This window comes from Aptenodytes patagonicus, chromosome 3, assembly GCF_965638725.1.
Source record: "Aptenodytes patagonicus chromosome 3, bAptPat1.pri.cur, whole genome shotgun sequence".
Classification (NCBI taxonomy): Eukaryota; Metazoa; Chordata; class Aves; order Sphenisciformes; family Spheniscidae; genus Aptenodytes; species Aptenodytes patagonicus.
This window is the reverse complement of record NC_134951.1, coordinates 113,539,751-113,557,856: the sequence shown is the minus strand read 5'-3', so window position 1 is coordinate 113,557,856 and position 18,106 is coordinate 113,539,751. Positions and strand designations below refer to the sequence as shown.

General features: G+C 46.0%; 2 protein-coding genes across 2 annotated transcripts in view; both read right to left on the bottom strand.

The window, feature by feature from the left end:
- The window catches only part of MSH2 (mutS homolog 2), a 54,479-nt gene extending 50,457 nt beyond the window's left edge, over positions 1 to 4,022 (bottom strand). Inside the window, exons 1-3 of the mRNA XM_076334732.1 lie at positions 3,791 to 4,022; positions 870 to 1,024; positions 185 to 463 (exon numbers count right to left, since the gene is read on the bottom strand). Coding sequence (XP_076190847.1) covers positions 185 to 463; positions 870 to 1,024; positions 3,791 to 4,010 — 654 coding nt within the window. The 5' untranslated portion in view covers positions 4,011 to 4,022. The remainder of the gene's footprint in view (positions 1 to 184; positions 464 to 869; positions 1,025 to 3,790) is intronic.
- A 6,606-nt stretch (positions 4,023 to 10,628) lies between these two features.
- On the bottom strand, positions 10,629 to 17,266 carry EPCAM (epithelial cell adhesion molecule). The gene is made up of 9 exons (XM_076334731.1): positions 16,966 to 17,266; positions 16,340 to 16,444; positions 15,471 to 15,711; positions 15,107 to 15,172; positions 13,792 to 13,855; positions 13,301 to 13,402; positions 12,940 to 13,134; positions 12,478 to 12,519; positions 10,629 to 11,420 (listed from the first exon to the last, which is right to left on the bottom strand). Exons 1-9 carry the CDS (start codon positions 17,030 to 17,032, stop codon positions 11,379 to 11,381), a joined length of 924 nt encoding a protein of 307 aa, XP_076190846.1. The 5' UTR covers positions 17,033 to 17,266; the 3' UTR covers positions 10,629 to 11,378.
- Positions 17,267 to 18,106: the final 840 nt, after the last annotated feature.

The following is an 18,106-nucleotide window of genomic DNA, read 5'->3' as shown; positions in this document are numbered from 1 at the left end:
TTTTGCTGATTAAAATGCAAATGAGTCAACAGACAAATAATACATTTTGGATGCATAAATCAAAACTTCGAGTTAACATATTGCTCCTTCATTCTTCCATATACCATGGAGCCTAGCTAATAAGCTAGAATACAGCTTTTTAGATAAACTTTTCTCTAACCGTAAGCCACAATGGTTCCCTTACTTGTCGTAGTTTTCCCATCTCGCCTGCAGTCTCTCCTACTGGTAGCACACATTCCTTCGGGCCTAGTTGAACCAGCAGAGCTTCAAGGTTTGAGAACTGGTCATTATCTGGAAACTCACAGACACTCAATTTTCTCAGCGTAGTGTCGACATACCCCACTCCTACTACTCTTTGTCCATCAGTAGTAGACAGCTTAACCCCCACAACCCCAATGGCCGTTGACATATCATTGTTGGCAAAGAGAACTTCCTCAAACTGGGCAAGATTTCCTGGAGAACCCTATTTAGAAAAGAAATATACTTTTAAAGAGTGTGTATATACACACATACTTTTTTTTCTTTAAAAAGGACAACAACTGATAAAAGTAAGTACTGAACAGCCCATTAATATAAAACATACAGCTGTTTTATTTTTTTAACCATTAAAATTTTACGTATCATCTACACAAAGTGAACTACTTCAAGTTTCTTTTATTTCCCAACCTATGGCAAAGATACAGAACAAGCTCTTCCAGCCTTAGAGCAGTAGAAAATACAGGGATATATAACAGACTGCACAATTTACCATCATACCACCAATGTCAGTCCCTGAAAATCCCAAAACTCCAAGCTGAGGGGCTCAGGAAAGAGTTATGGGTTTTTTTTCTTTCATCTCACAATTATAAAGAAAGGTAAGGCAATTGTACCTTGTATGCTAAATACCAGTCATTTTCTTTGATAGATTTACTCCCTGCTTTGTTCTTGTAAACTTCAACTCTGTAATGACGAACCAGAAGCAGATCTCTCACAAAAGATTCAAAGTTCATTTTACTAAGCACAACACTCTCAAGCTTCTGAGTTCCTACAAAAAAGGAAAAAAGAAAATTATGAGATACCTGAATTTGCTGATAAAGTTTATTTTCTGTAATCAAAATCCCCCAGAACAGCCTTCAGGAAGGACGCTACTCCAGTATCAAAGAAACAAACATGTAAAATCCATGAAACAACACACAACCACAACATTCAACTGGTTAATATTAAGAATGAAGAAAGCATATTCCATAGCCAAATAAAAACGTTCATTTCCAAATATCACTAGATCTATACGTACATATATACAGGGAGATCTGTTCCTCTCACACTTCCCCTTACAATATTCTTGATCTGGTTTTCTAATTAATGTTTCACACATTTTAATCTAATGAGTGGTGGAAGCCTGCTACAGGTTTTCCTTCTGGATGACATCTTTTCTTTCCTGGATAAGCCACTTCTGTTGACAGAACAGACTATCACCCTAGTCGCACTCAGAAGATGGCAAGACACACCTGCCAAGACATTTCCCTTTTATCACAATATATACTGTGAAAACAACATTCTCAAAAAAGTTTAAAAGTTTACATTAAAACCTAACTTAGAAAGTGCCTAATTGACAAACTTCTTGCTTCTGTTCCTATAGGGGTGCAGGCAGATGATACAGTTGAACAAATTTAATTCCATACAGCTGCCAAAAGGAGCAATACCACTTCTACCTCCCCACCTCCCCTGCCACCTCTGGCACCAGCCTACTGACAGAATAAGGTAATTCCACTACTAAACAAATTGGGGTTTCAGGTGGGTACATTAAGTTTTCTGCCAGACTGGCAAGTGGAATTAACTCAGACTGGCGTCAGATACGTGAGAGCTAGATGACATATAAAGTAAGCAGAAGTAATAGATAGAGATTATCACATCCCTCGTTTCGGTAGCATGCCTTCATCACATTTGAGGGTCTTCCTCCCTTTACGTGAAAGATGTTAAATAGCGAATTTACACACCCATAAGAACTTAAGGGTTTATTTTAAATAGGATTTTTTCATTTTCTTTCCCCAAATCTCTAGTAAGACTTTTTTTGGAAGCAGGTAAAAAACTAATTCCACATAATTAGGTTCTCTTTCCCAGTGCAGAACTGTCCAACGAAACACAATTTTTCTTTTTTTCAGCTGAGACTATGTAATACACTAGCGGGGGCGGGGGGCAGCTGAAGCTGATGTGTGCTTTGAAATCATCCTGAAAGCAAAAAAAATGTAGTTTTATGCTGATTTTTAGTTGGATATGCTAGATAAGGCTTTAAAGGTTTTAAAACCGGAGCTGATAGTCACAGGCTTACATCTGCAAAATGATCACTTTTAAATGGAATACAAAAATAATACTGATGCATGTGTTTCTAGTCTGGAAGACATATCAAATTCTACGCTTGAAACTATCAAGCTCTGCAACTTCTCCACAGGTTGGTTTTTTTGCGGTTTTGGGGAGGGGTTGGGGGTTTTTTTTGGTTTTTTTCATATTAGCTCATCACTTGCAATAGAAAGTGAAAAGCACGTGAGAATGTCATTCTCTTTTTAATGCCATTGCACGCACACACAAAAAATTCATTCATAACAAACAGGTTTATTTTGCAAATATGAGCCAATAACTTTGCAACATTATGTTTCTGAGATTAAGGATAATACTAAGGTTTGCCTCTTCTGACAAGATAATTTATCTCGATGCTCTTACATCCGACACCTGCAAGCTCCACCGTCTTATACCAAGAGATAAATAAAAAGCAACAGGGGGTGGATGGAAGAGAAAATCTTATGCAATACATAATTAAACGTAATTTACTTCTGTAGGCCATTGTTAGTCATGCGTGATGTTACCATTGCTTACCTATCACCTGCACTATAGAACTGCATGAGCCCCGTCCTCAGTTATCACAGAAAATACCACACAATCATTTTCACAAATGGAAATCCACCAATGCGCTGGAAGAGTGTTATTAACTGCTGTTAGCCTATGCAACACGTTGTGTTCAACTAACTATCCACATCTGACAGCTCTCTAGTATGCGCTTGTGTGATGAGAAGTATATACTCAGAACCGTGCTTTCTGCTGTAGATACCTTCCCACGATTGTACACCTACATCTGTCACACACATCCTACTCAGAATGGCTACCAACTACCATTTCAAAGCTGCGAGGCTGAAGAAGAAAGATTTGCATCCAGTTATGCTTGCTTTCAAGCCGCAATTGATCAGAGCGGACATTAAAATCCAAAGACCTCTTAATATCTCCCTTCCCACATTCATCAACACAGAGAACAGCAGCCTGGGTCACTGCCTTCACTCTCAGCAACGCCCGGGGTGCTGCAGGCTTCAGCAGCCCCGTGCCTGCCAGCAGTCAGACAGTGACCCAGAGCGGGAAGAAAACAGCAGCACCTCATGCTCTCTCGCCCTGACACGAGGTCCCGATCTTTGAAAAATGACGCCACGGAGAACGTAAGCCCAAGGTAGCCACGAAACACCACGACTGAACGCGAAAACACGCAGCCTCCCGACCCGAGTGACACCCCGGAGGCCTTGCCCTGGAGAACGCGCCACTGCTGCACCGGCTACCGGGGGCAGCTGCTGCCACCGGCACCCACCGCCGCCTCGCCGCGGGCGGCCCTCCCGCTCCCTCCTTCCCGGCCACCCGAGGCCGGGCGCCCGGCACAGCCCGCCCCTCCGCAGCAAGGCCCGGGGAGGGGAGTCCAACCCGCCGCCCGCCCCCGCACCGCTGGCACCCCGCCGCCCCTCAAGCCCCCGGGCCCGGCCTCCCCCGCCGCACCCACCCGGTGCCCCCGCCAGCTGGCGGATGACGGCGCGGGTGCGGAAGAGCTCGCGGGCGGCCAGCCGCGCGTCCGCGCCGTGCGCCGTGTAGTAGTCGCCGCGCTCGAAGAAGCGCACGGTGGTGTCGGGCTTCTCGGGCAGCGAGAGCACGGCGCGCACGAAGCCCGCCTCGGCCCCCGCGCCCTCCGGCCACACCGCCTCCCGCGGCGGCTCCACCGCCATGCTGCCGCCTCCCGCCAACGGCCGCCGCGCGCGCACCGACCCTCCCGCGGCGCACGCGCGCCAGCGGCGGCACCCAATCGCCGCGGGGCCCGCGCAGCACGTCACGCCCGCCCCACCCCTGCACGGCGCCCGGGCGCGCCGTGGCGGGTGGCCGCCTGCGTTGCGGGAGCGGGGCGGATTGGGCCTTCTCGCGTGCCGTACGCTGCCATGGCAACGCCGGGGGCGAGGGGGGGCAGAGCCCGTAGGCTGCCTCCCGCCGGGCCCGCCGCGGGCTAAGCTGCTCCCTCTCGGCGGTCGCCGGTGAGGCGGTCAAGGCCGGGGGCGCAGTGCCGGTGCTCGGTGCTGCCTTAATCTCCGCGCCGAGAGCCATGCGCGGATAGGAGTTGTGTGTTTGTGTACAACCTCATGTCAAATCCGAAGTACGCAGGCCTCGTTCGCGCAGGCACACGGTCATCGAAGGCCTTCCCAGAAGAGGAAGGGAGCCCCAGGCAGCCGTGCTGAGGTGGTCGCTCCACTTACTCCATGAGGAGGACAGGACCAGCAGTGTGGAGGCCCACAGGGCTCAGCATGCCGAGGAGCTTCGTAGGCTGCCAGAGGGGAAATGCTGTAACACGGCCCGCATACAGGGCTGTCGCCTTGCTCAGACTGCCAGGAGGCAGAACGGTGTGGGGTAATGGGCCCTCCTCTGCTTACAGGGGGAACGGTGTCCAGAGACCCCATGTGCCCCCTTGGGCAAAGAGAAAGCAACTCTCGCCCTCCTTACGGGGGGATCACTCCTCCCAGGCAGCACAAGGAACAATATGGCAAATGGCCAAAAAAAGAAAGACCTGGCCCCAGTTTACACACTGGGGTCACCCAACTCGGGGACAGAAAGGGCACTGGCTGCCCTGTGGTCCTCGGGGGGATCCTGAGCCCTGGCTACAGGGTGGTCCCCATCCCCCGAGTGCTTCAGTTTTTTGATTTTTTCATTATCTTTTCCTTGCACTGTCCTAAGCATTTCTCATTTTTTGTTTTCCTTCTGCTGTAAAGACACAAAGAAATAGAAACAGTATAGCTGACAATCTTTCATTTAGTGATTATTGTTTAAGAATAATGGGAAATCCCAGGTTTCATCAGCTAAATCAAGTCTTCTTATAAACTTGTCTCACACCACTTTTCTTTTTTCCAGTCAGTTCCAAATTATGATTCTTGTACCCCAACTCAGCTGCCTGCACCCTATCACCCTACAGATAAAACACGTCTTAGATTTTACATGCCTGAGCATTTCTTGCATAAATGCTTATCCTTTCCTCTGGTTTGTGTACCTTGCTGCTTCAGAACGTCCCCTTGTCTGTTTCCCATTGCTTTCTCCTTTCTACCGTATATTACCTCAGCTTCTCCAACCTGATCTCCCACCCTTCCTTTCTTCCTCCTGGCCTGCCCCTGGTCCCAGCTATGGAACGCTTTTGGGACCTCTTTCCCCAGATTTCTCATCTGACTTCTCTCTTCTTTCCACTCAGTGAATCAATGTGCTCATCTTTAGTATTTCTTGGTGTCAATAGGTGCTTTCCAAAAGACCCTCAGAGGCCCACATAAGGACTACTTCAGGTTTTCACACTAAACTATCCTTTTACCACTGGGGCCACCCTGATACCTCAGTGTGAAGGTGTTGCCATGTGCTGGCTGTCCCTCCACAGGGAACGCTTTGGTGTCCCCACCTCTGCCCCGTCCCTGCCCAGTGTCACCCTGGGCTGCCTGTCCCCACCTCAGCCTTCCCCACCCAAACCCCAGTCCTGTACCCCTGAGGTAGCACAGCTTTTCCAGAAAAGGCCTTCGAAGCCTGTTTGCAGACGCGCTCGCTGAAGGACCACAGGCGGTTCTCGTGGAAAAGAGAAAGTCCAATCTGCCTTCATTCGACTTAGGAAGAAAGAGGCAAAAAATAAGGTCACCACAGCTTTGACAGCTTTGTAGTTGCCAAAAATCTTTCTCTTATCTCCATAACAGTTGTAAAAATGACATCGCTCTGGCAGGGCAGTTGGATTTATTTTCAGTATGAGTAAGTGTATTTTTCCTAACCTTATTTTCAGAAGTGGCTAAACTATCTGGTCTGATACTTCCCTCCACCAAAAGTGTTTGCTTGGGGCAGTACTCACGTAGGAAAATTCAGCCTAAATAATTGTCATTTAGCAAATACAGAACCTTCTGAAGGCACTCATAATGTCAGGCAACCTTGCCAAGAGGTGATAATACCAGGTCAGCCCAAAATACGCATTATGAATAGCTGGGAGTGCTTGTCTTTGTACATACCAATGACTACAGATAAGGCAGAAGATAGGACAAGAAGGAAAAAAGTGTCCTGTACAAACAGCTGGAGAGGAGGTGGGCTCCAGGGACCTCATTACCACCTTCAAAAGAGATAAAATAATGTCTGCTAAGCTGTAACTGCTGCATGTTGCAGAGCTTTCTTCTCTCTCCCCTGGGCTGGTTGCACCTTCTCATTCAGTGGTTTGCTCAAGGCAGCTCTGCTGAGCTGCAGGCTCCCATTTACAGAAAGCCACCACCCAAACCGGCCGCTAACGCTCTTAGCGTTCACAGTCCGTGAAAAATGCTTATGTTGTGACACCTCTTGCACAAACGTCACTGGATTGATCACCTTTCCTCTGAGCTTCTGCCATTTGCTTTGCCCCATCTGTTCTTCCAGGGCAGCTCGGTGCACCTGCTGATCCACACAGGTCTAACTCTGAATGGGAACCATCTCCCTGTTGCCAGGCTTGGCTGCTTCACCGTGCTGTTGCTAACAGAGCGCTTCCTGCTTTCTCCCTTGCCTACCAGGAGCGACGGGAACGAGAAGATGGCTGTAATTGTTACGCACATGGCAGACAGAAAATGGATGCTAATCTAGACCTTAATTTTGTTGCCGCCTTATGCATAACTAGCATATACAGAAAAGTTGCAATGGCTTTTCAATTAGGAAAATGGATGTCCTTTAATCACCCTACAGAAAAAAAAAGAAAACCAAATCCTTTTTCACCAAAGGTTAATTAGTATACAAGTGTGATCAGTGACCGCTCTAATGCTTTCGAGTTGGCGGGGATGTCACCAGAAAATTTTGTATTAGACTGATGTGTATGTAGGTGTGCACACATATAATGCAGCAGAGACTTAAGATAATATTAACAAGATAAGAATATTTAGTTAATGTAAGTTTGAAAACAGAAAATGTGGCTGTTGCCTTGTAAAGAGCCTTTTAACTTTCTTGTATGCACTTTTTTCACTCAGCCCAATTTGGCACAGCCATGCTCTACTTTGCAGGCACCTGAACGCATAAGAATTCTGCAGCGCGTTTGGGGGTTAGTAGAAAAAAAACCCACTTCTTACATGTATGAAGTTTTTACATGCTATAAGCTGCTAAGTGTTGCCTATAACATTACACACCCCCTCCTTTTTGTCTACCACCCTCTCCCTTGCATACGTCTGCCATTGCATGTCACTGCTAAGACAAGGAGGACAAAGATTTTAGCAAAGTTCACGAAACTCTGCGGGGATTGGCCCAACTATCCCCAACATACGAGGCACCCCTACAGCGTGCCTGACTGCCCGTATGCCCAGCGATGGACCTTTGTAATACCAGACCGCAGCTTCTCCTGGGAGTTGCTAGAATTCATTAACTAGCAGTTGTAAAGTTGGAGCAGCAGAGCTGCTAGCATTTTTAGTTTCCTAGAATATTTTTTGGGCTACTTCAAGCAGTCTGTAATCCAAAGTCACTGCATATTATAGCAATCAAAGTCCAGCAGGTGAGGATATAAATAAGCATGGTTCACAAACAATGTTATTTCTCTTACCAAACTTACTATGATTGTTCAGGAGGGTAATGAGCATGCTACTGTCAACAGACCCTACAGACTGACCTTTCATTTTGTAGTTGTGGAAACTACGCTTAGGGATTACGTGGGTCTTTGGAAGAAAGTTGTATAGACTTTATTGGTCATGCTTTCTCAAATATGTTATTTGCATATCCTCTTCTAAAAAGTCTCTCATTGTCTTTGCATAAACATTTATTTAATTTTGCTGAGCAGAAATAATAACTAATATATATATGCTAGTGTAATAATTCATAAGGAAGCAATAGATTTGCACTTGCCTATACAAACACTATTTTCCCATGTTGTACATAGGCACTAAGATAAATATTATTACTAGGGTTTCTTGTACAGTTTGTGTCCATCCCCTCTCTGTAACGAAAGATCTCATTTATTCAGTCTCAAATTATTTAATAAATCTTCAGTCTGCTTTCATATCCTTTATCACAACTGATATTACATTAAAAGAGAGGGAACATGGTATCACAACTTTGTGTAGAACTTTAGATTTAAAAAACATGCTCCTTCATGGAAGGAAGTTAATGAATTAGGCAAATGGAAGCATCAAAATATTTACCTTGTCATAAATTGATGCAGTGACTAATACTCTTCTATTAAGTTCTATTGTTCTATTCTTCTTTTACAGGAAACTTGCTTTTTAACTTTGCTGAATGCTTTCAAAGTATTACAATAGAGAACACAGTATTTTGTTATTTAATACCATATTATTTTTCAATAGCAATCAATTTTGCCAGCAGCTCAAAAGTAGTCTATATATGAGAAGAAACATCACATGCACTTGTGGAGAGTTGACAGAATCTGATAGTGGCTTTTTTATTTCAGCACATTAGTCTTCTCTAGCTCTAAAAAACTATAAAACACAATAAAGCTGCAGGATGCTGATACACTAGTTTTTCAACTCGTCCCCCTCATCCTTTTCCATTTCCCCATAAATACATACCTTTATACAGCTGGACTGTTGCACAAGTGAAGTATTTAGTAAAACAGAACAAAACAAAACAATATAAAGGTCAATAAAACTATTTAGAAAAGGAAACTAGGGAAAAAAACATTATTGACCACCATTTTGAGAGCTGAGCAGCATCCTGTTTGTACCGTAGCAACTGAGTTTAGAAACAGATATAGTACAATCTCTTCAACTGTGGATTTAGTTAAACTGTCTTTGATTTTTGAATTAATTTCTGTAAACTTTGTGGTTTTCTGCCCCCTTGGCTAGTTTCAGTCAAATTTGGCAAGGGAGCAGACCATGTTAGAGACAAAAAGCTTGTGCAAGTATCTAATATGAAAAGCTCCATTAGGCAAAAAAAATTGAAAAGGATCTGTCTTCCTCTACTGTGGGAAGAGTAGGGAGAAAACGATTTTCAAACCAACCAGCTGGGACGAGGTCCAGGCCACGCAGCAGGTACATACCAGCCAGTCAAGTCAGCACATGTGTAGCTCCAGCCCAGCCACAGCATGACACCTCTTTCCAATCCCACAGGCCAAAAATGAGGTATGAAAATGGGGATGGGGAGGGTAGGAAGAGGAGGAGGAGAGGAAACAATGGCATTATCATCTCGGGGAGAAGAAAGGAATGGCAAGGAGACCATATTGTAGACATTTAAGAAAGTATAGGATATGGAGATAGTGAAGAATTGGGGAAGACAATAATAGACATGACTCAGCGAAAGGCAAGCTGACTGAAAACTAGACTTCATTTGTTTAACAGCTTACAGACTTGTATGAAATTCATCATACCTCAGCAGACCGCCTGCATACCTGGGGAGAAAGGGAGCGGCATATATTGGCAGAGGAAGAGACCACCCTACGGAAGTTGTCACTGAAAAAGTGCCTGAAAAGGCTGGAAAACACTCCGGTAAATTCCCTACGTCAGGATTTTTGTGCTTAGCAGGAGCAGCAACTTGACAGAGCAAATCGATGCACACGTCTCCACTTCCCAAAACATACGGTAGACTCAAAATAAATTTAGTAAAACCTGGGGGCTGCAGCAGCTCAGCACACACACCTAAGGTAATAGCACCAGATGTTGGAAGACCCAAGGGAACAGTCACTGCCTGCATTGCAACATCCAAGACGGTAACACATGCATGTCAGCTACCAGCTTGTTCAAAGGCAGAAGGTATACTGGTGACCTGTGACATCGGAGGTACATTCCGGTAACTCCCCTGTTGTATTTAGCAGATGCACACAAGCTCTCTAATGGGGTATGTTTCACATTTAATTTTACAAACACAGTATGTAGAATATCCTCTCAGTGGTTTATCCCACTATTCCTGTTTGAGGGGGGGTGTGTGTCAAAACAAACACACATTAGTAATAAGATTTGTCATTCAGTTCCTTATCTTGTATCTCATTATTTCTCTGGCAACAGGAGTTACAGCATTTCCTTTATAAATCAGATATGCTGGGTGGACTATACACATTTACTTGCTAGCCAATATACATCACATAGATGACCGACTGCCAAAGCAAGCTCTTTTATCCAAAGCTCCAGCAGGTAGATAGCCTGTGTAAGTTCGGTCAGCCTCCATGACAGTAAACAGTAATAACAGCAGAAACAGATTCTAGCTGTGCAACAACTTTGCAATGGATAGCTATGCAAATCGTGGTAATGGTGTAACAGCTCTTCCCCAGCTCCGCAGTCAGATGCCAAGGCTTCCCGCCCCCAACCCTACACCAGAGATGTTCTAGATTAGGGGCTTGTTTTATTACAAATACTTACATAGCATTTGAAAGAGCAGTCTATGCATTCCTGAAATTGCTACATTCACAGCATGTTTATTTTTTATACAAACAATCCATATTTTACTCCTGTTGCACGTTAAGAGTGGAAAATAGGATAAAGCATACTTTTCACAGCTTTAAGAAAAAAATATCATGCTATTGAGATATTAGATGGCTAATACAAACTTTGTTAATTGGAGTTCTAGAATATTTTCACCTATGCTGAGGTTGCTTGCTTTAAGGATATTACACAGCTGAATTTGTAAGCATAACTTAGCAGATCATCCATCATTTCAACATGGAAGAATTAGAAGCCTGTTTCAAAGTTTTATTAATTCAAGTCATAAAAAAGTTACAGCAACTTCAAATATGTACAAACAGCCATAAAAACATCAAGTTCAGTTATACAGGAGACAGTCTCGTTACAACATGGCTACAAAGTCATTATTTTCAACAAACCTCCCACAAGGGTAAAATAACCATTTAAGCATGTATGCTCCAAAACCCTAGTAACAGCAGTTGTCAACTCATTTCATCATCATAAAAAAAATAAAATCAGGGAGCAATAGTTAAGTGTGACTCGAGTAAGATGGGGCATTTAAGATTTAACTCTCAACAAATAGTAAAAGTAGTAGCGTGGTTACCAGTCTTGGCTGTTAAGAGTTTTAACAATCATTAAGAGAGCACAATTGCCTCCCTTTCAGGAGGAACCTTTTAAGATCCACACCTCCAATGTTTCTGTTGTCTTCTTGTTTGAATCTTACTCTGTCTTCAGCTGATTTAATTACGCGTTCAGCCCTCTATGCATTTCATTCATTTCCTTTACCTGGAGGGGAGGAGGTAGAGGGAGATCAACACTTGTGCTATGTGAGACCCAAGAAGTCAATAGGACTTAACAACCCAGGTTTTCGTTAGCAAAGGGATTTGATGTAACACTAACAGAATCAAACATGCCAAGACCACTGTAACACTTCAGCTTTATTATTATTTTTGAAAAAACCACAGCACTCTTTGGGGTGCGTACAGGGAGCAGACTTTACTATTTCGCTACAACACCCTCTGGATTCCTTCGCAAAAGGCTCTACGCTTGGGGTGAAGCACCATGCACTAGTACCATGTTACTATTCCCTTGGAAAGTAGCTCTTCATAGAATCATAGAATCATTAAGGTTGGAAGAGTCCTCTAAGCTCATTGAGTCCAACCGTCAACCCAACACCACCATGCCCACTAAACCGTGTCCCTAAGCACCTCATCTACACGTCTTTTAAATACCTCCAGGGATGGAGACTCAACCACTTCCCTGGGCAGCCTCTTCCAATGTTTAACCACTCTTTCAGTAAAGAAATTTTTCCTCACGTCCAATCTAAACCTCCCCTGGCGCAACTGGAGGCCATTTCCTCTCGTCCTATCACTAGTTACTTGGGAGAAGAGACCGACACCCACCTCGCTACAACCTCCTTAAGAGGTTCAATAGTTCCTTATTAACTCCCAATATAATAACTTCCTCCCAATAACTCTTCAGTAGAAACTGCAAGCTCCATGCAGATACCTCAAGTAAAGGTCTTCATAACAGAACAAGACTATCAGTATTTCCTGTGGATTGTACGGCCCTTGCTATAGATACGTAAAATTAGTACTTGCTGTCAGCACTGCCCCCCACCCCTGGGAAATGCAGCAGATCACCAGTTGCCTTTGAAACTAGTGTAGAACGAACACAGTGAACTACATAGAGATGAAAAATAGTTACAGAATTTGTGTACTTTCAGTCTCCTTGAACACATCTGAAGCACCCAAAGAAAGCTTTTAACCTAGAGCAAACTTAGGAGTTCTGGATTCTGGCCAACCTCCTCCCTGCACATCCACCATAAACAGAAATTAATTACCTCTGCTTTCACGTACTTCCCTTTCCTCCTCCTTGTGAAGACCTGTAAGAGAAGGACAGAATAATTGTGAAGTTTTCTTTAAGTCTTGACTTACATGTAAGTTTATCTGGTTGTGACTTCAAAACTCCAAACTTGAAGCTGTCCCTTCCCCATCCTTCCGAAGCGAGGTACATGAGAGGCTGTCTGTCAAATCTCTACTACTTTAAACCAGGAGGCAAGACAGGTACTTTCTTCACCTCGGTGAGTTTTTCCAAATACTTCCGTTTTCCACGCACCACCCTTCAGTCATAACCTGAAACAGTGATGGTATGTCCATCACCTCCTTCCCACCTCCCAAGTCTCAAAAAAGACGCCAGTCTACAGAGGAAGACTGTTCATATCAGAGTCCAGTTACCCTGGTATGTTGTTATTTCCCAAATTACACTGTTACCTGTTCTGCTTGGCAGCTTTGTTAGAACTTACCAGAACAACAATTCCAGCAACTATTGCTACTATTACTACTACAATGACAGCAATGAGGCCAGGAGTCAGAGACTTCATGGAAAACTCCGGTGCTATTTCATCAACGTAGTAGACCACTGTCTTCTCAAAACGCAGTTCTTCATTATCAATGCTGACGTTCAGTATGTTATTATGAAAGATGGAGTCACCTTTTACCTAAGAACAGATAGGAAAAAAGAGACTTGCTAGTTCACATTGTAATAGGCATTCATCTGGGCACTGCCATAATTCATCTTGCTTTAGCCAGTACACAGTAAGACTACTGAATGCAATGCAATATACACATCTTGTCTTCAGCAGACTTTACCCATGACACACTTACATCTTTTTCAAAGTAGTAGGCCACATCAGCTATATCCACATCTCCAGAAGATTTGTCTGAGGAATTTTGCTTCAAGTTAATAGTAATGTAAGGTTTTTCATACTGAAAAAAAAAAGTATAGTATTAAGCAGGGGGCTAGTTTAAATCCAACTATCGAATACACAGCAAAATATTATGATCCAACTTGCGAACTCACATCCTGAATCAAGTTTATGGTACTTGTTCTCAAGCCAACTGTTTACAGTATGATTCAAATTCCACTTTTTTAGTGAAGCAAAGTAAGAATTCATCTACAGACTGAGGAGAGCAGTATGTAATTTCTCAGTATTTCAGTTCAGATACAGCTATTTGCTAGCTGCTCAGTAAGTGTCACTATTTTGAGAGCTTCTAATAAGACTCATGCTGTATTGCATTAGTCAAACACGAGTTTTCAAAGTTATGCACAACAAAATAAAATTCTGATACTTTACTAAAAATTATGTGCCTCTTACCTCAACACTAGTTATATAGCGTCCATCCAGCATGTAACGATTAGCAATTGTTTCCCTGAAGAACCTGTAAGGATATTAAAGCCATAGCTGTTAAAAACAGTACTGGTTTTACACATCTATTTTCAGAAGCAGGGAAGACCAGTGTGATTGTTTTTATTCCTGCAGTCTCTCTGTGGTGGGTTGACCCCAGCTAGCAGCTAAACCCTCACCTAAACACTCACTTCCCCCTAGCAGGATTGGGAAGAGAATCAGAAGGGCAAAAGCAAGAAAAAAAAACCACCCTCAAGGGTCAAGCTAAAGACAGTCTAATAAGTTAAAGGGTTGGGGGGGTGGGGTGGGGTGGGGGGTGTAAAAAAACCAAGTGATGCAAAAGCAGTCACTCACCACTAGCAGATCGATGCCCAGCCAATCTCTGAGAAATGGTGACTTGGGAAAAACTTCCCTCCAGATTTATTACTGAACATGACATTATACAATATAGGATATCTCTTTGGTCAGTTCACGTCAGCTGTCTCAGCTGTGTCCCCTTCCCAACCACTTGCCTACCCCCAACCTACTCACTGGGGCAGTAGAGTGAGAGCCTGAGAAGGCCTTGACGCTATGTAAGCACTGTTCAGCAACAGCTAAAACACTGGTGACTTATCAACAGTTTTGGTCACCAGTCTAAAACACAGCACCATACCGACTGCTACCAAGAACATTAACTCCATCCCAACCAAACCCAGTACACTCTCATTATTAAATTACACTAGAGCTCTGTTAATTCCTAACAGTGAAGATGCACTTACTGAAAAATAAACATATACATTATTGCAGTGTTAGAGTCTGAACAGTTTTAAGAGTTCAGAAGAGGAGCTAGAGAGTAGCAGCTTTTGTTCCAGTGGAGGGGGAATCTAATAGCTACAAGCACATTCTTCTAGCTATATGACCTCTGGCAGAGAGAAGTAGGATTCTATTTTAGCCAAAAAATAGCTAAACTGTTGTTTTTCTCCCGCTGCTTCTATGCGGTCCTTCCACCATCTTTGTCAGTTTACTTTTTGGGCAGTTTCACCTTATTACCTTCCATTTCCTTCAGTACATTGACTTGGTTAAAAAAAGTAGCAATCAATTTTAAATGGAAGTGAATCTCCTTAGTAGTTAATTCATTTCCAATAAAAATTAAAGCAATTCTATGAAGGATCTGTAGGTCACTTCCGAGATGTCTTACAAATGAGTTCACAGGTTTGACAATGCTTTCAAACAATTGTTTAGAAATACACTAGATTTCTAGTAGTGCATGCAGACACTGCCATGACATCTTACTATCATCACTTACTTCTTTAAAGATTCAGTGTTCAGAGGAGCGTTTCTCTCAGCATGTTTCATTTCAACGATGATCCCCCTGAAGTAATAGGCAAGTACAATGAATATTCTTGAAGCACGTACATATAACAAGACATACTAAAAATCTAACCCCAGGGAAAAAAAACAGAGCAATGAGAGAAAAACAAAGAAAGCCCCCTCCAAAACCCTTCAATATCTCCTTGTTTCTGAAGCAACCTCCCCCCCCAGTAATCAAGTGTTTATTGCTCCGTCTTCATTCATCCCCAGTGCATCATTCATACAGATAAGTCCTCTACAACGCAGAGCCTAATACAGGAATGTTTTCATGTCACAGCACACCCTGTTGGAAGACTTACGTCGTTCTGACTAATCGATTGCACTTCAAGTCTGCATCATGTTTGTCAGTTCTTCTAACACCAGCTGTATTCACACACCAACAGGTGTTTCCACTGCACTGCTTCGCCTTGAAAACACCAGTATTTTCACACTCGGGATCATAAAGGCCATCAGTATCTTCAAACGCATCTTTTGGTTTCTCACGACGACCCGATTTTGAGCCTGTCACTTCTGCTTTCATCAACAGGCATTTTGAAGTCACTAAAAATAACCAGAAAGTCACATTACGCAGCACATTCGAAACCTAGCTCTTAGTCTTAAAAACACAAGGTTACATCAGAAGCAATTAGACTTAAAGCTATTACAAGGAAGAGCGGGTGCCTAACACGTAGGTGGTGCAGAAAGTCAACACAACTGCAGTACATCAGCTTCTGAAGCCAAACACGGAAGAAGTCCAGCCACCTTCAATTTCGCTCAGCCAGAGGATCATTTACAGCTTAGCTGAGCTCAAACCAAGAGACAAGGCTCCTTCACCTCTAGATTTGCATGGAAAGTCATGATACGTGTTTAGAAGGGAGCTAAAAATTAATCTTTGAGAAATCGTTGCCATTAGAGACCGAATGTGAAGGAGGATGGAGCAGCCTGCATTAGTATAAGCGTTCGCATATCCACACAAGTTACACAGGAGGAATCCTAAACGCTTATCTTCCATTGCCAATTGTTCTGGAAGACCAGGAAGTAAGCTCTCCTTCCTTACTACCATTATTTACCGGGAACTCAATGGTCTTTTTCACCTATTCCCTCGAGTTTAGTTGGCACTTTTCCTTGCCACCCCGTACCAGAGAGCGCACCCGGGCCAAGCCACAGCCGACACGCGTGCTTTACTCACAAGTGTTGCAGTTCACAGACACGCCGGAGCCAACCGAGTCGCACCAGCAGACGCCGTTGGCCTGCCTGCAGCTGGTGACACGCTTGTTCTTCTCGCAGATGCACGCTAGAAAAGAAGGGCGGCTGTGAGCGCAGACGCCCCCGGGCAGGTAGCCGGCCACCCCGGGGCACCCCCACCCGCTGCTCCGCGGGCGGAGAGAAGAGACAGAGCCTCCCCTCACCGGCCGGAGCCAGTCGGCTGTGGGGTACCCGTACCCCACCGCTTCCCACCTCGCCACCCGCCCTTCCCTAGGGAAAGGCGAGAAGTTCCTTCGCGACGCTCGGGCTCCCCGAGGGCCCTTCCCGCGGGCTGCCAGGGCCCTCCGGCCGGGGACAAAGGGACGCAGAGGCCGGGCGCCCCTGCCCCCTCCTCACCTTCCCGCCCGCGGGGCGGCCCCTCCCCGCCCGCGGCCCCGCTCCCCCGCGGAGAGGGGGCGCCATTTTGTGGCGTCGCGCGGAGCGGGGCGGCTCCGCGGGCGGCGGAGGACGAGGGGGGCCGCAGGACGGGGTCACAGGGCTGGGGAGCCCGGTTTGGGGGGGGGGGGGGGGGAGCGCGGGGCGGACGGAGGGGTGCGGGCGGGCACTCACGGCTCTGCTGGGCACAGGCGGCGGCGCAGAGCAGCAGCAGGAGCACAGCCCCACAGAGCGGCTTCATGGCTCGGGGCGGCGGCGGCGGCGGGGCGCGGAGAGGCCGGGAAAAAGTCCTCCGAGGTACGGACGGAGGAGACGGAGCGGTGCGTGCGCGACGGCGAACCGATGTGAGCCGCCCGACAGGTTCCGCAGGTGGTGGTGGCTGCGCCGCGCCCTCCCGGCTCCGGTTACACCTGGGACGCGCAGGGGAGGAGGAGGGTGGTGGTGGTGGCGGCGGCAGCTCCTCCTCCTCCCAGGCCAGCCGGGCGCGCAGTTAAACCACCTCTCCCTCCCCCCACACCTGGGCGAAACTGGATGGGGCAGGGCGGGTCCCCGCTCCCGTCCCGGCCCAAATATAGTCTCTTCCGCAGGGCTGGGGAGCAGCGGCTCGGGGCGGGTGGCGGTGAGAGGCATCCCGAGGTGCGGTCGGTCCCGGTAAAGGGGCTGTGAAACCTCCCCGCCCCGCCTGCGCTGGAGGGGCGGCGGGACGGGGCCGTCGAGGGGGAGGAGGGGGAGCCGAGGGATGGCCGTCCTCGCCGTCGAGGAGAAACTGTTAGTCATCGGGGGACGCTCCCGGGCGTGTTTGTTTTGCGGGGCAGGGAAGCCACCCCGCACGGTGACACACGGGCCGGGGGAGCAAAGCCGGCTTCTATCCCGTGTTGGGACTTCCCGCTGCCGCTGGTGAGCTTCAGAGGGCTGGGACCGTGGGAAGGCCTCCCCGGCCGGTAGCCCCGGGGGTGGCCGGCCCCGAGGTCTCTGCCCTGGCCTTGTGGCGGCCGGGCTCTCCGTGTCCTTTCCCTCAGGAGCGAGGCGGGGGCTGTTTTCTCTCACTTCTGCGGGCAAGCGGTCACGGATCGCTACCACTGTCCACTCTCGGCAAGCTGAGAGCCCGTAATAAATATTCACACTTTATAGTTAGTTTTGTTCACATTCAGTGGTGCCCTTTGAAGGCACTCCATGAGGACTTAATGTTTAAAATAAATCCTGGTAGTCCCTCAGTTAACTTAAGAAAAAACAGAACGCCTATCTGTATAGAATAAACTATTTCTTAAGGATCTTTCTGCTGTGGTTTGTTTGTTTTTTTTTTTTTTCCTTTCTT

What these genes read in the sequence shown, in the direction of transcription:
- EPCAM (XM_076334731.1), bottom strand. Translation starts at nt 17,032, where the DNA reads ATGAAGCCGCTCTGTGGGGCTGTGCTCCTGCTGCTGCTCTGCGCCGCC. An exon ending in GCTATATAACTAGTGTTGAG is followed by an intron (nt 13,403 to 13,791) that starts GTAAGAGGCACA and finishes TTTTTTTTTCAG; the next exon opens with TATGAAAAACCTTACATTAC. An exon ending in CCTACTACTTTGAAAAAGAT is followed by an intron (nt 13,135 to 13,300) that starts GTAAGTGTGTCA and finishes ATCTGTTCTTAG; the next exon opens with GTAAAAGGTGACTCCATCTT.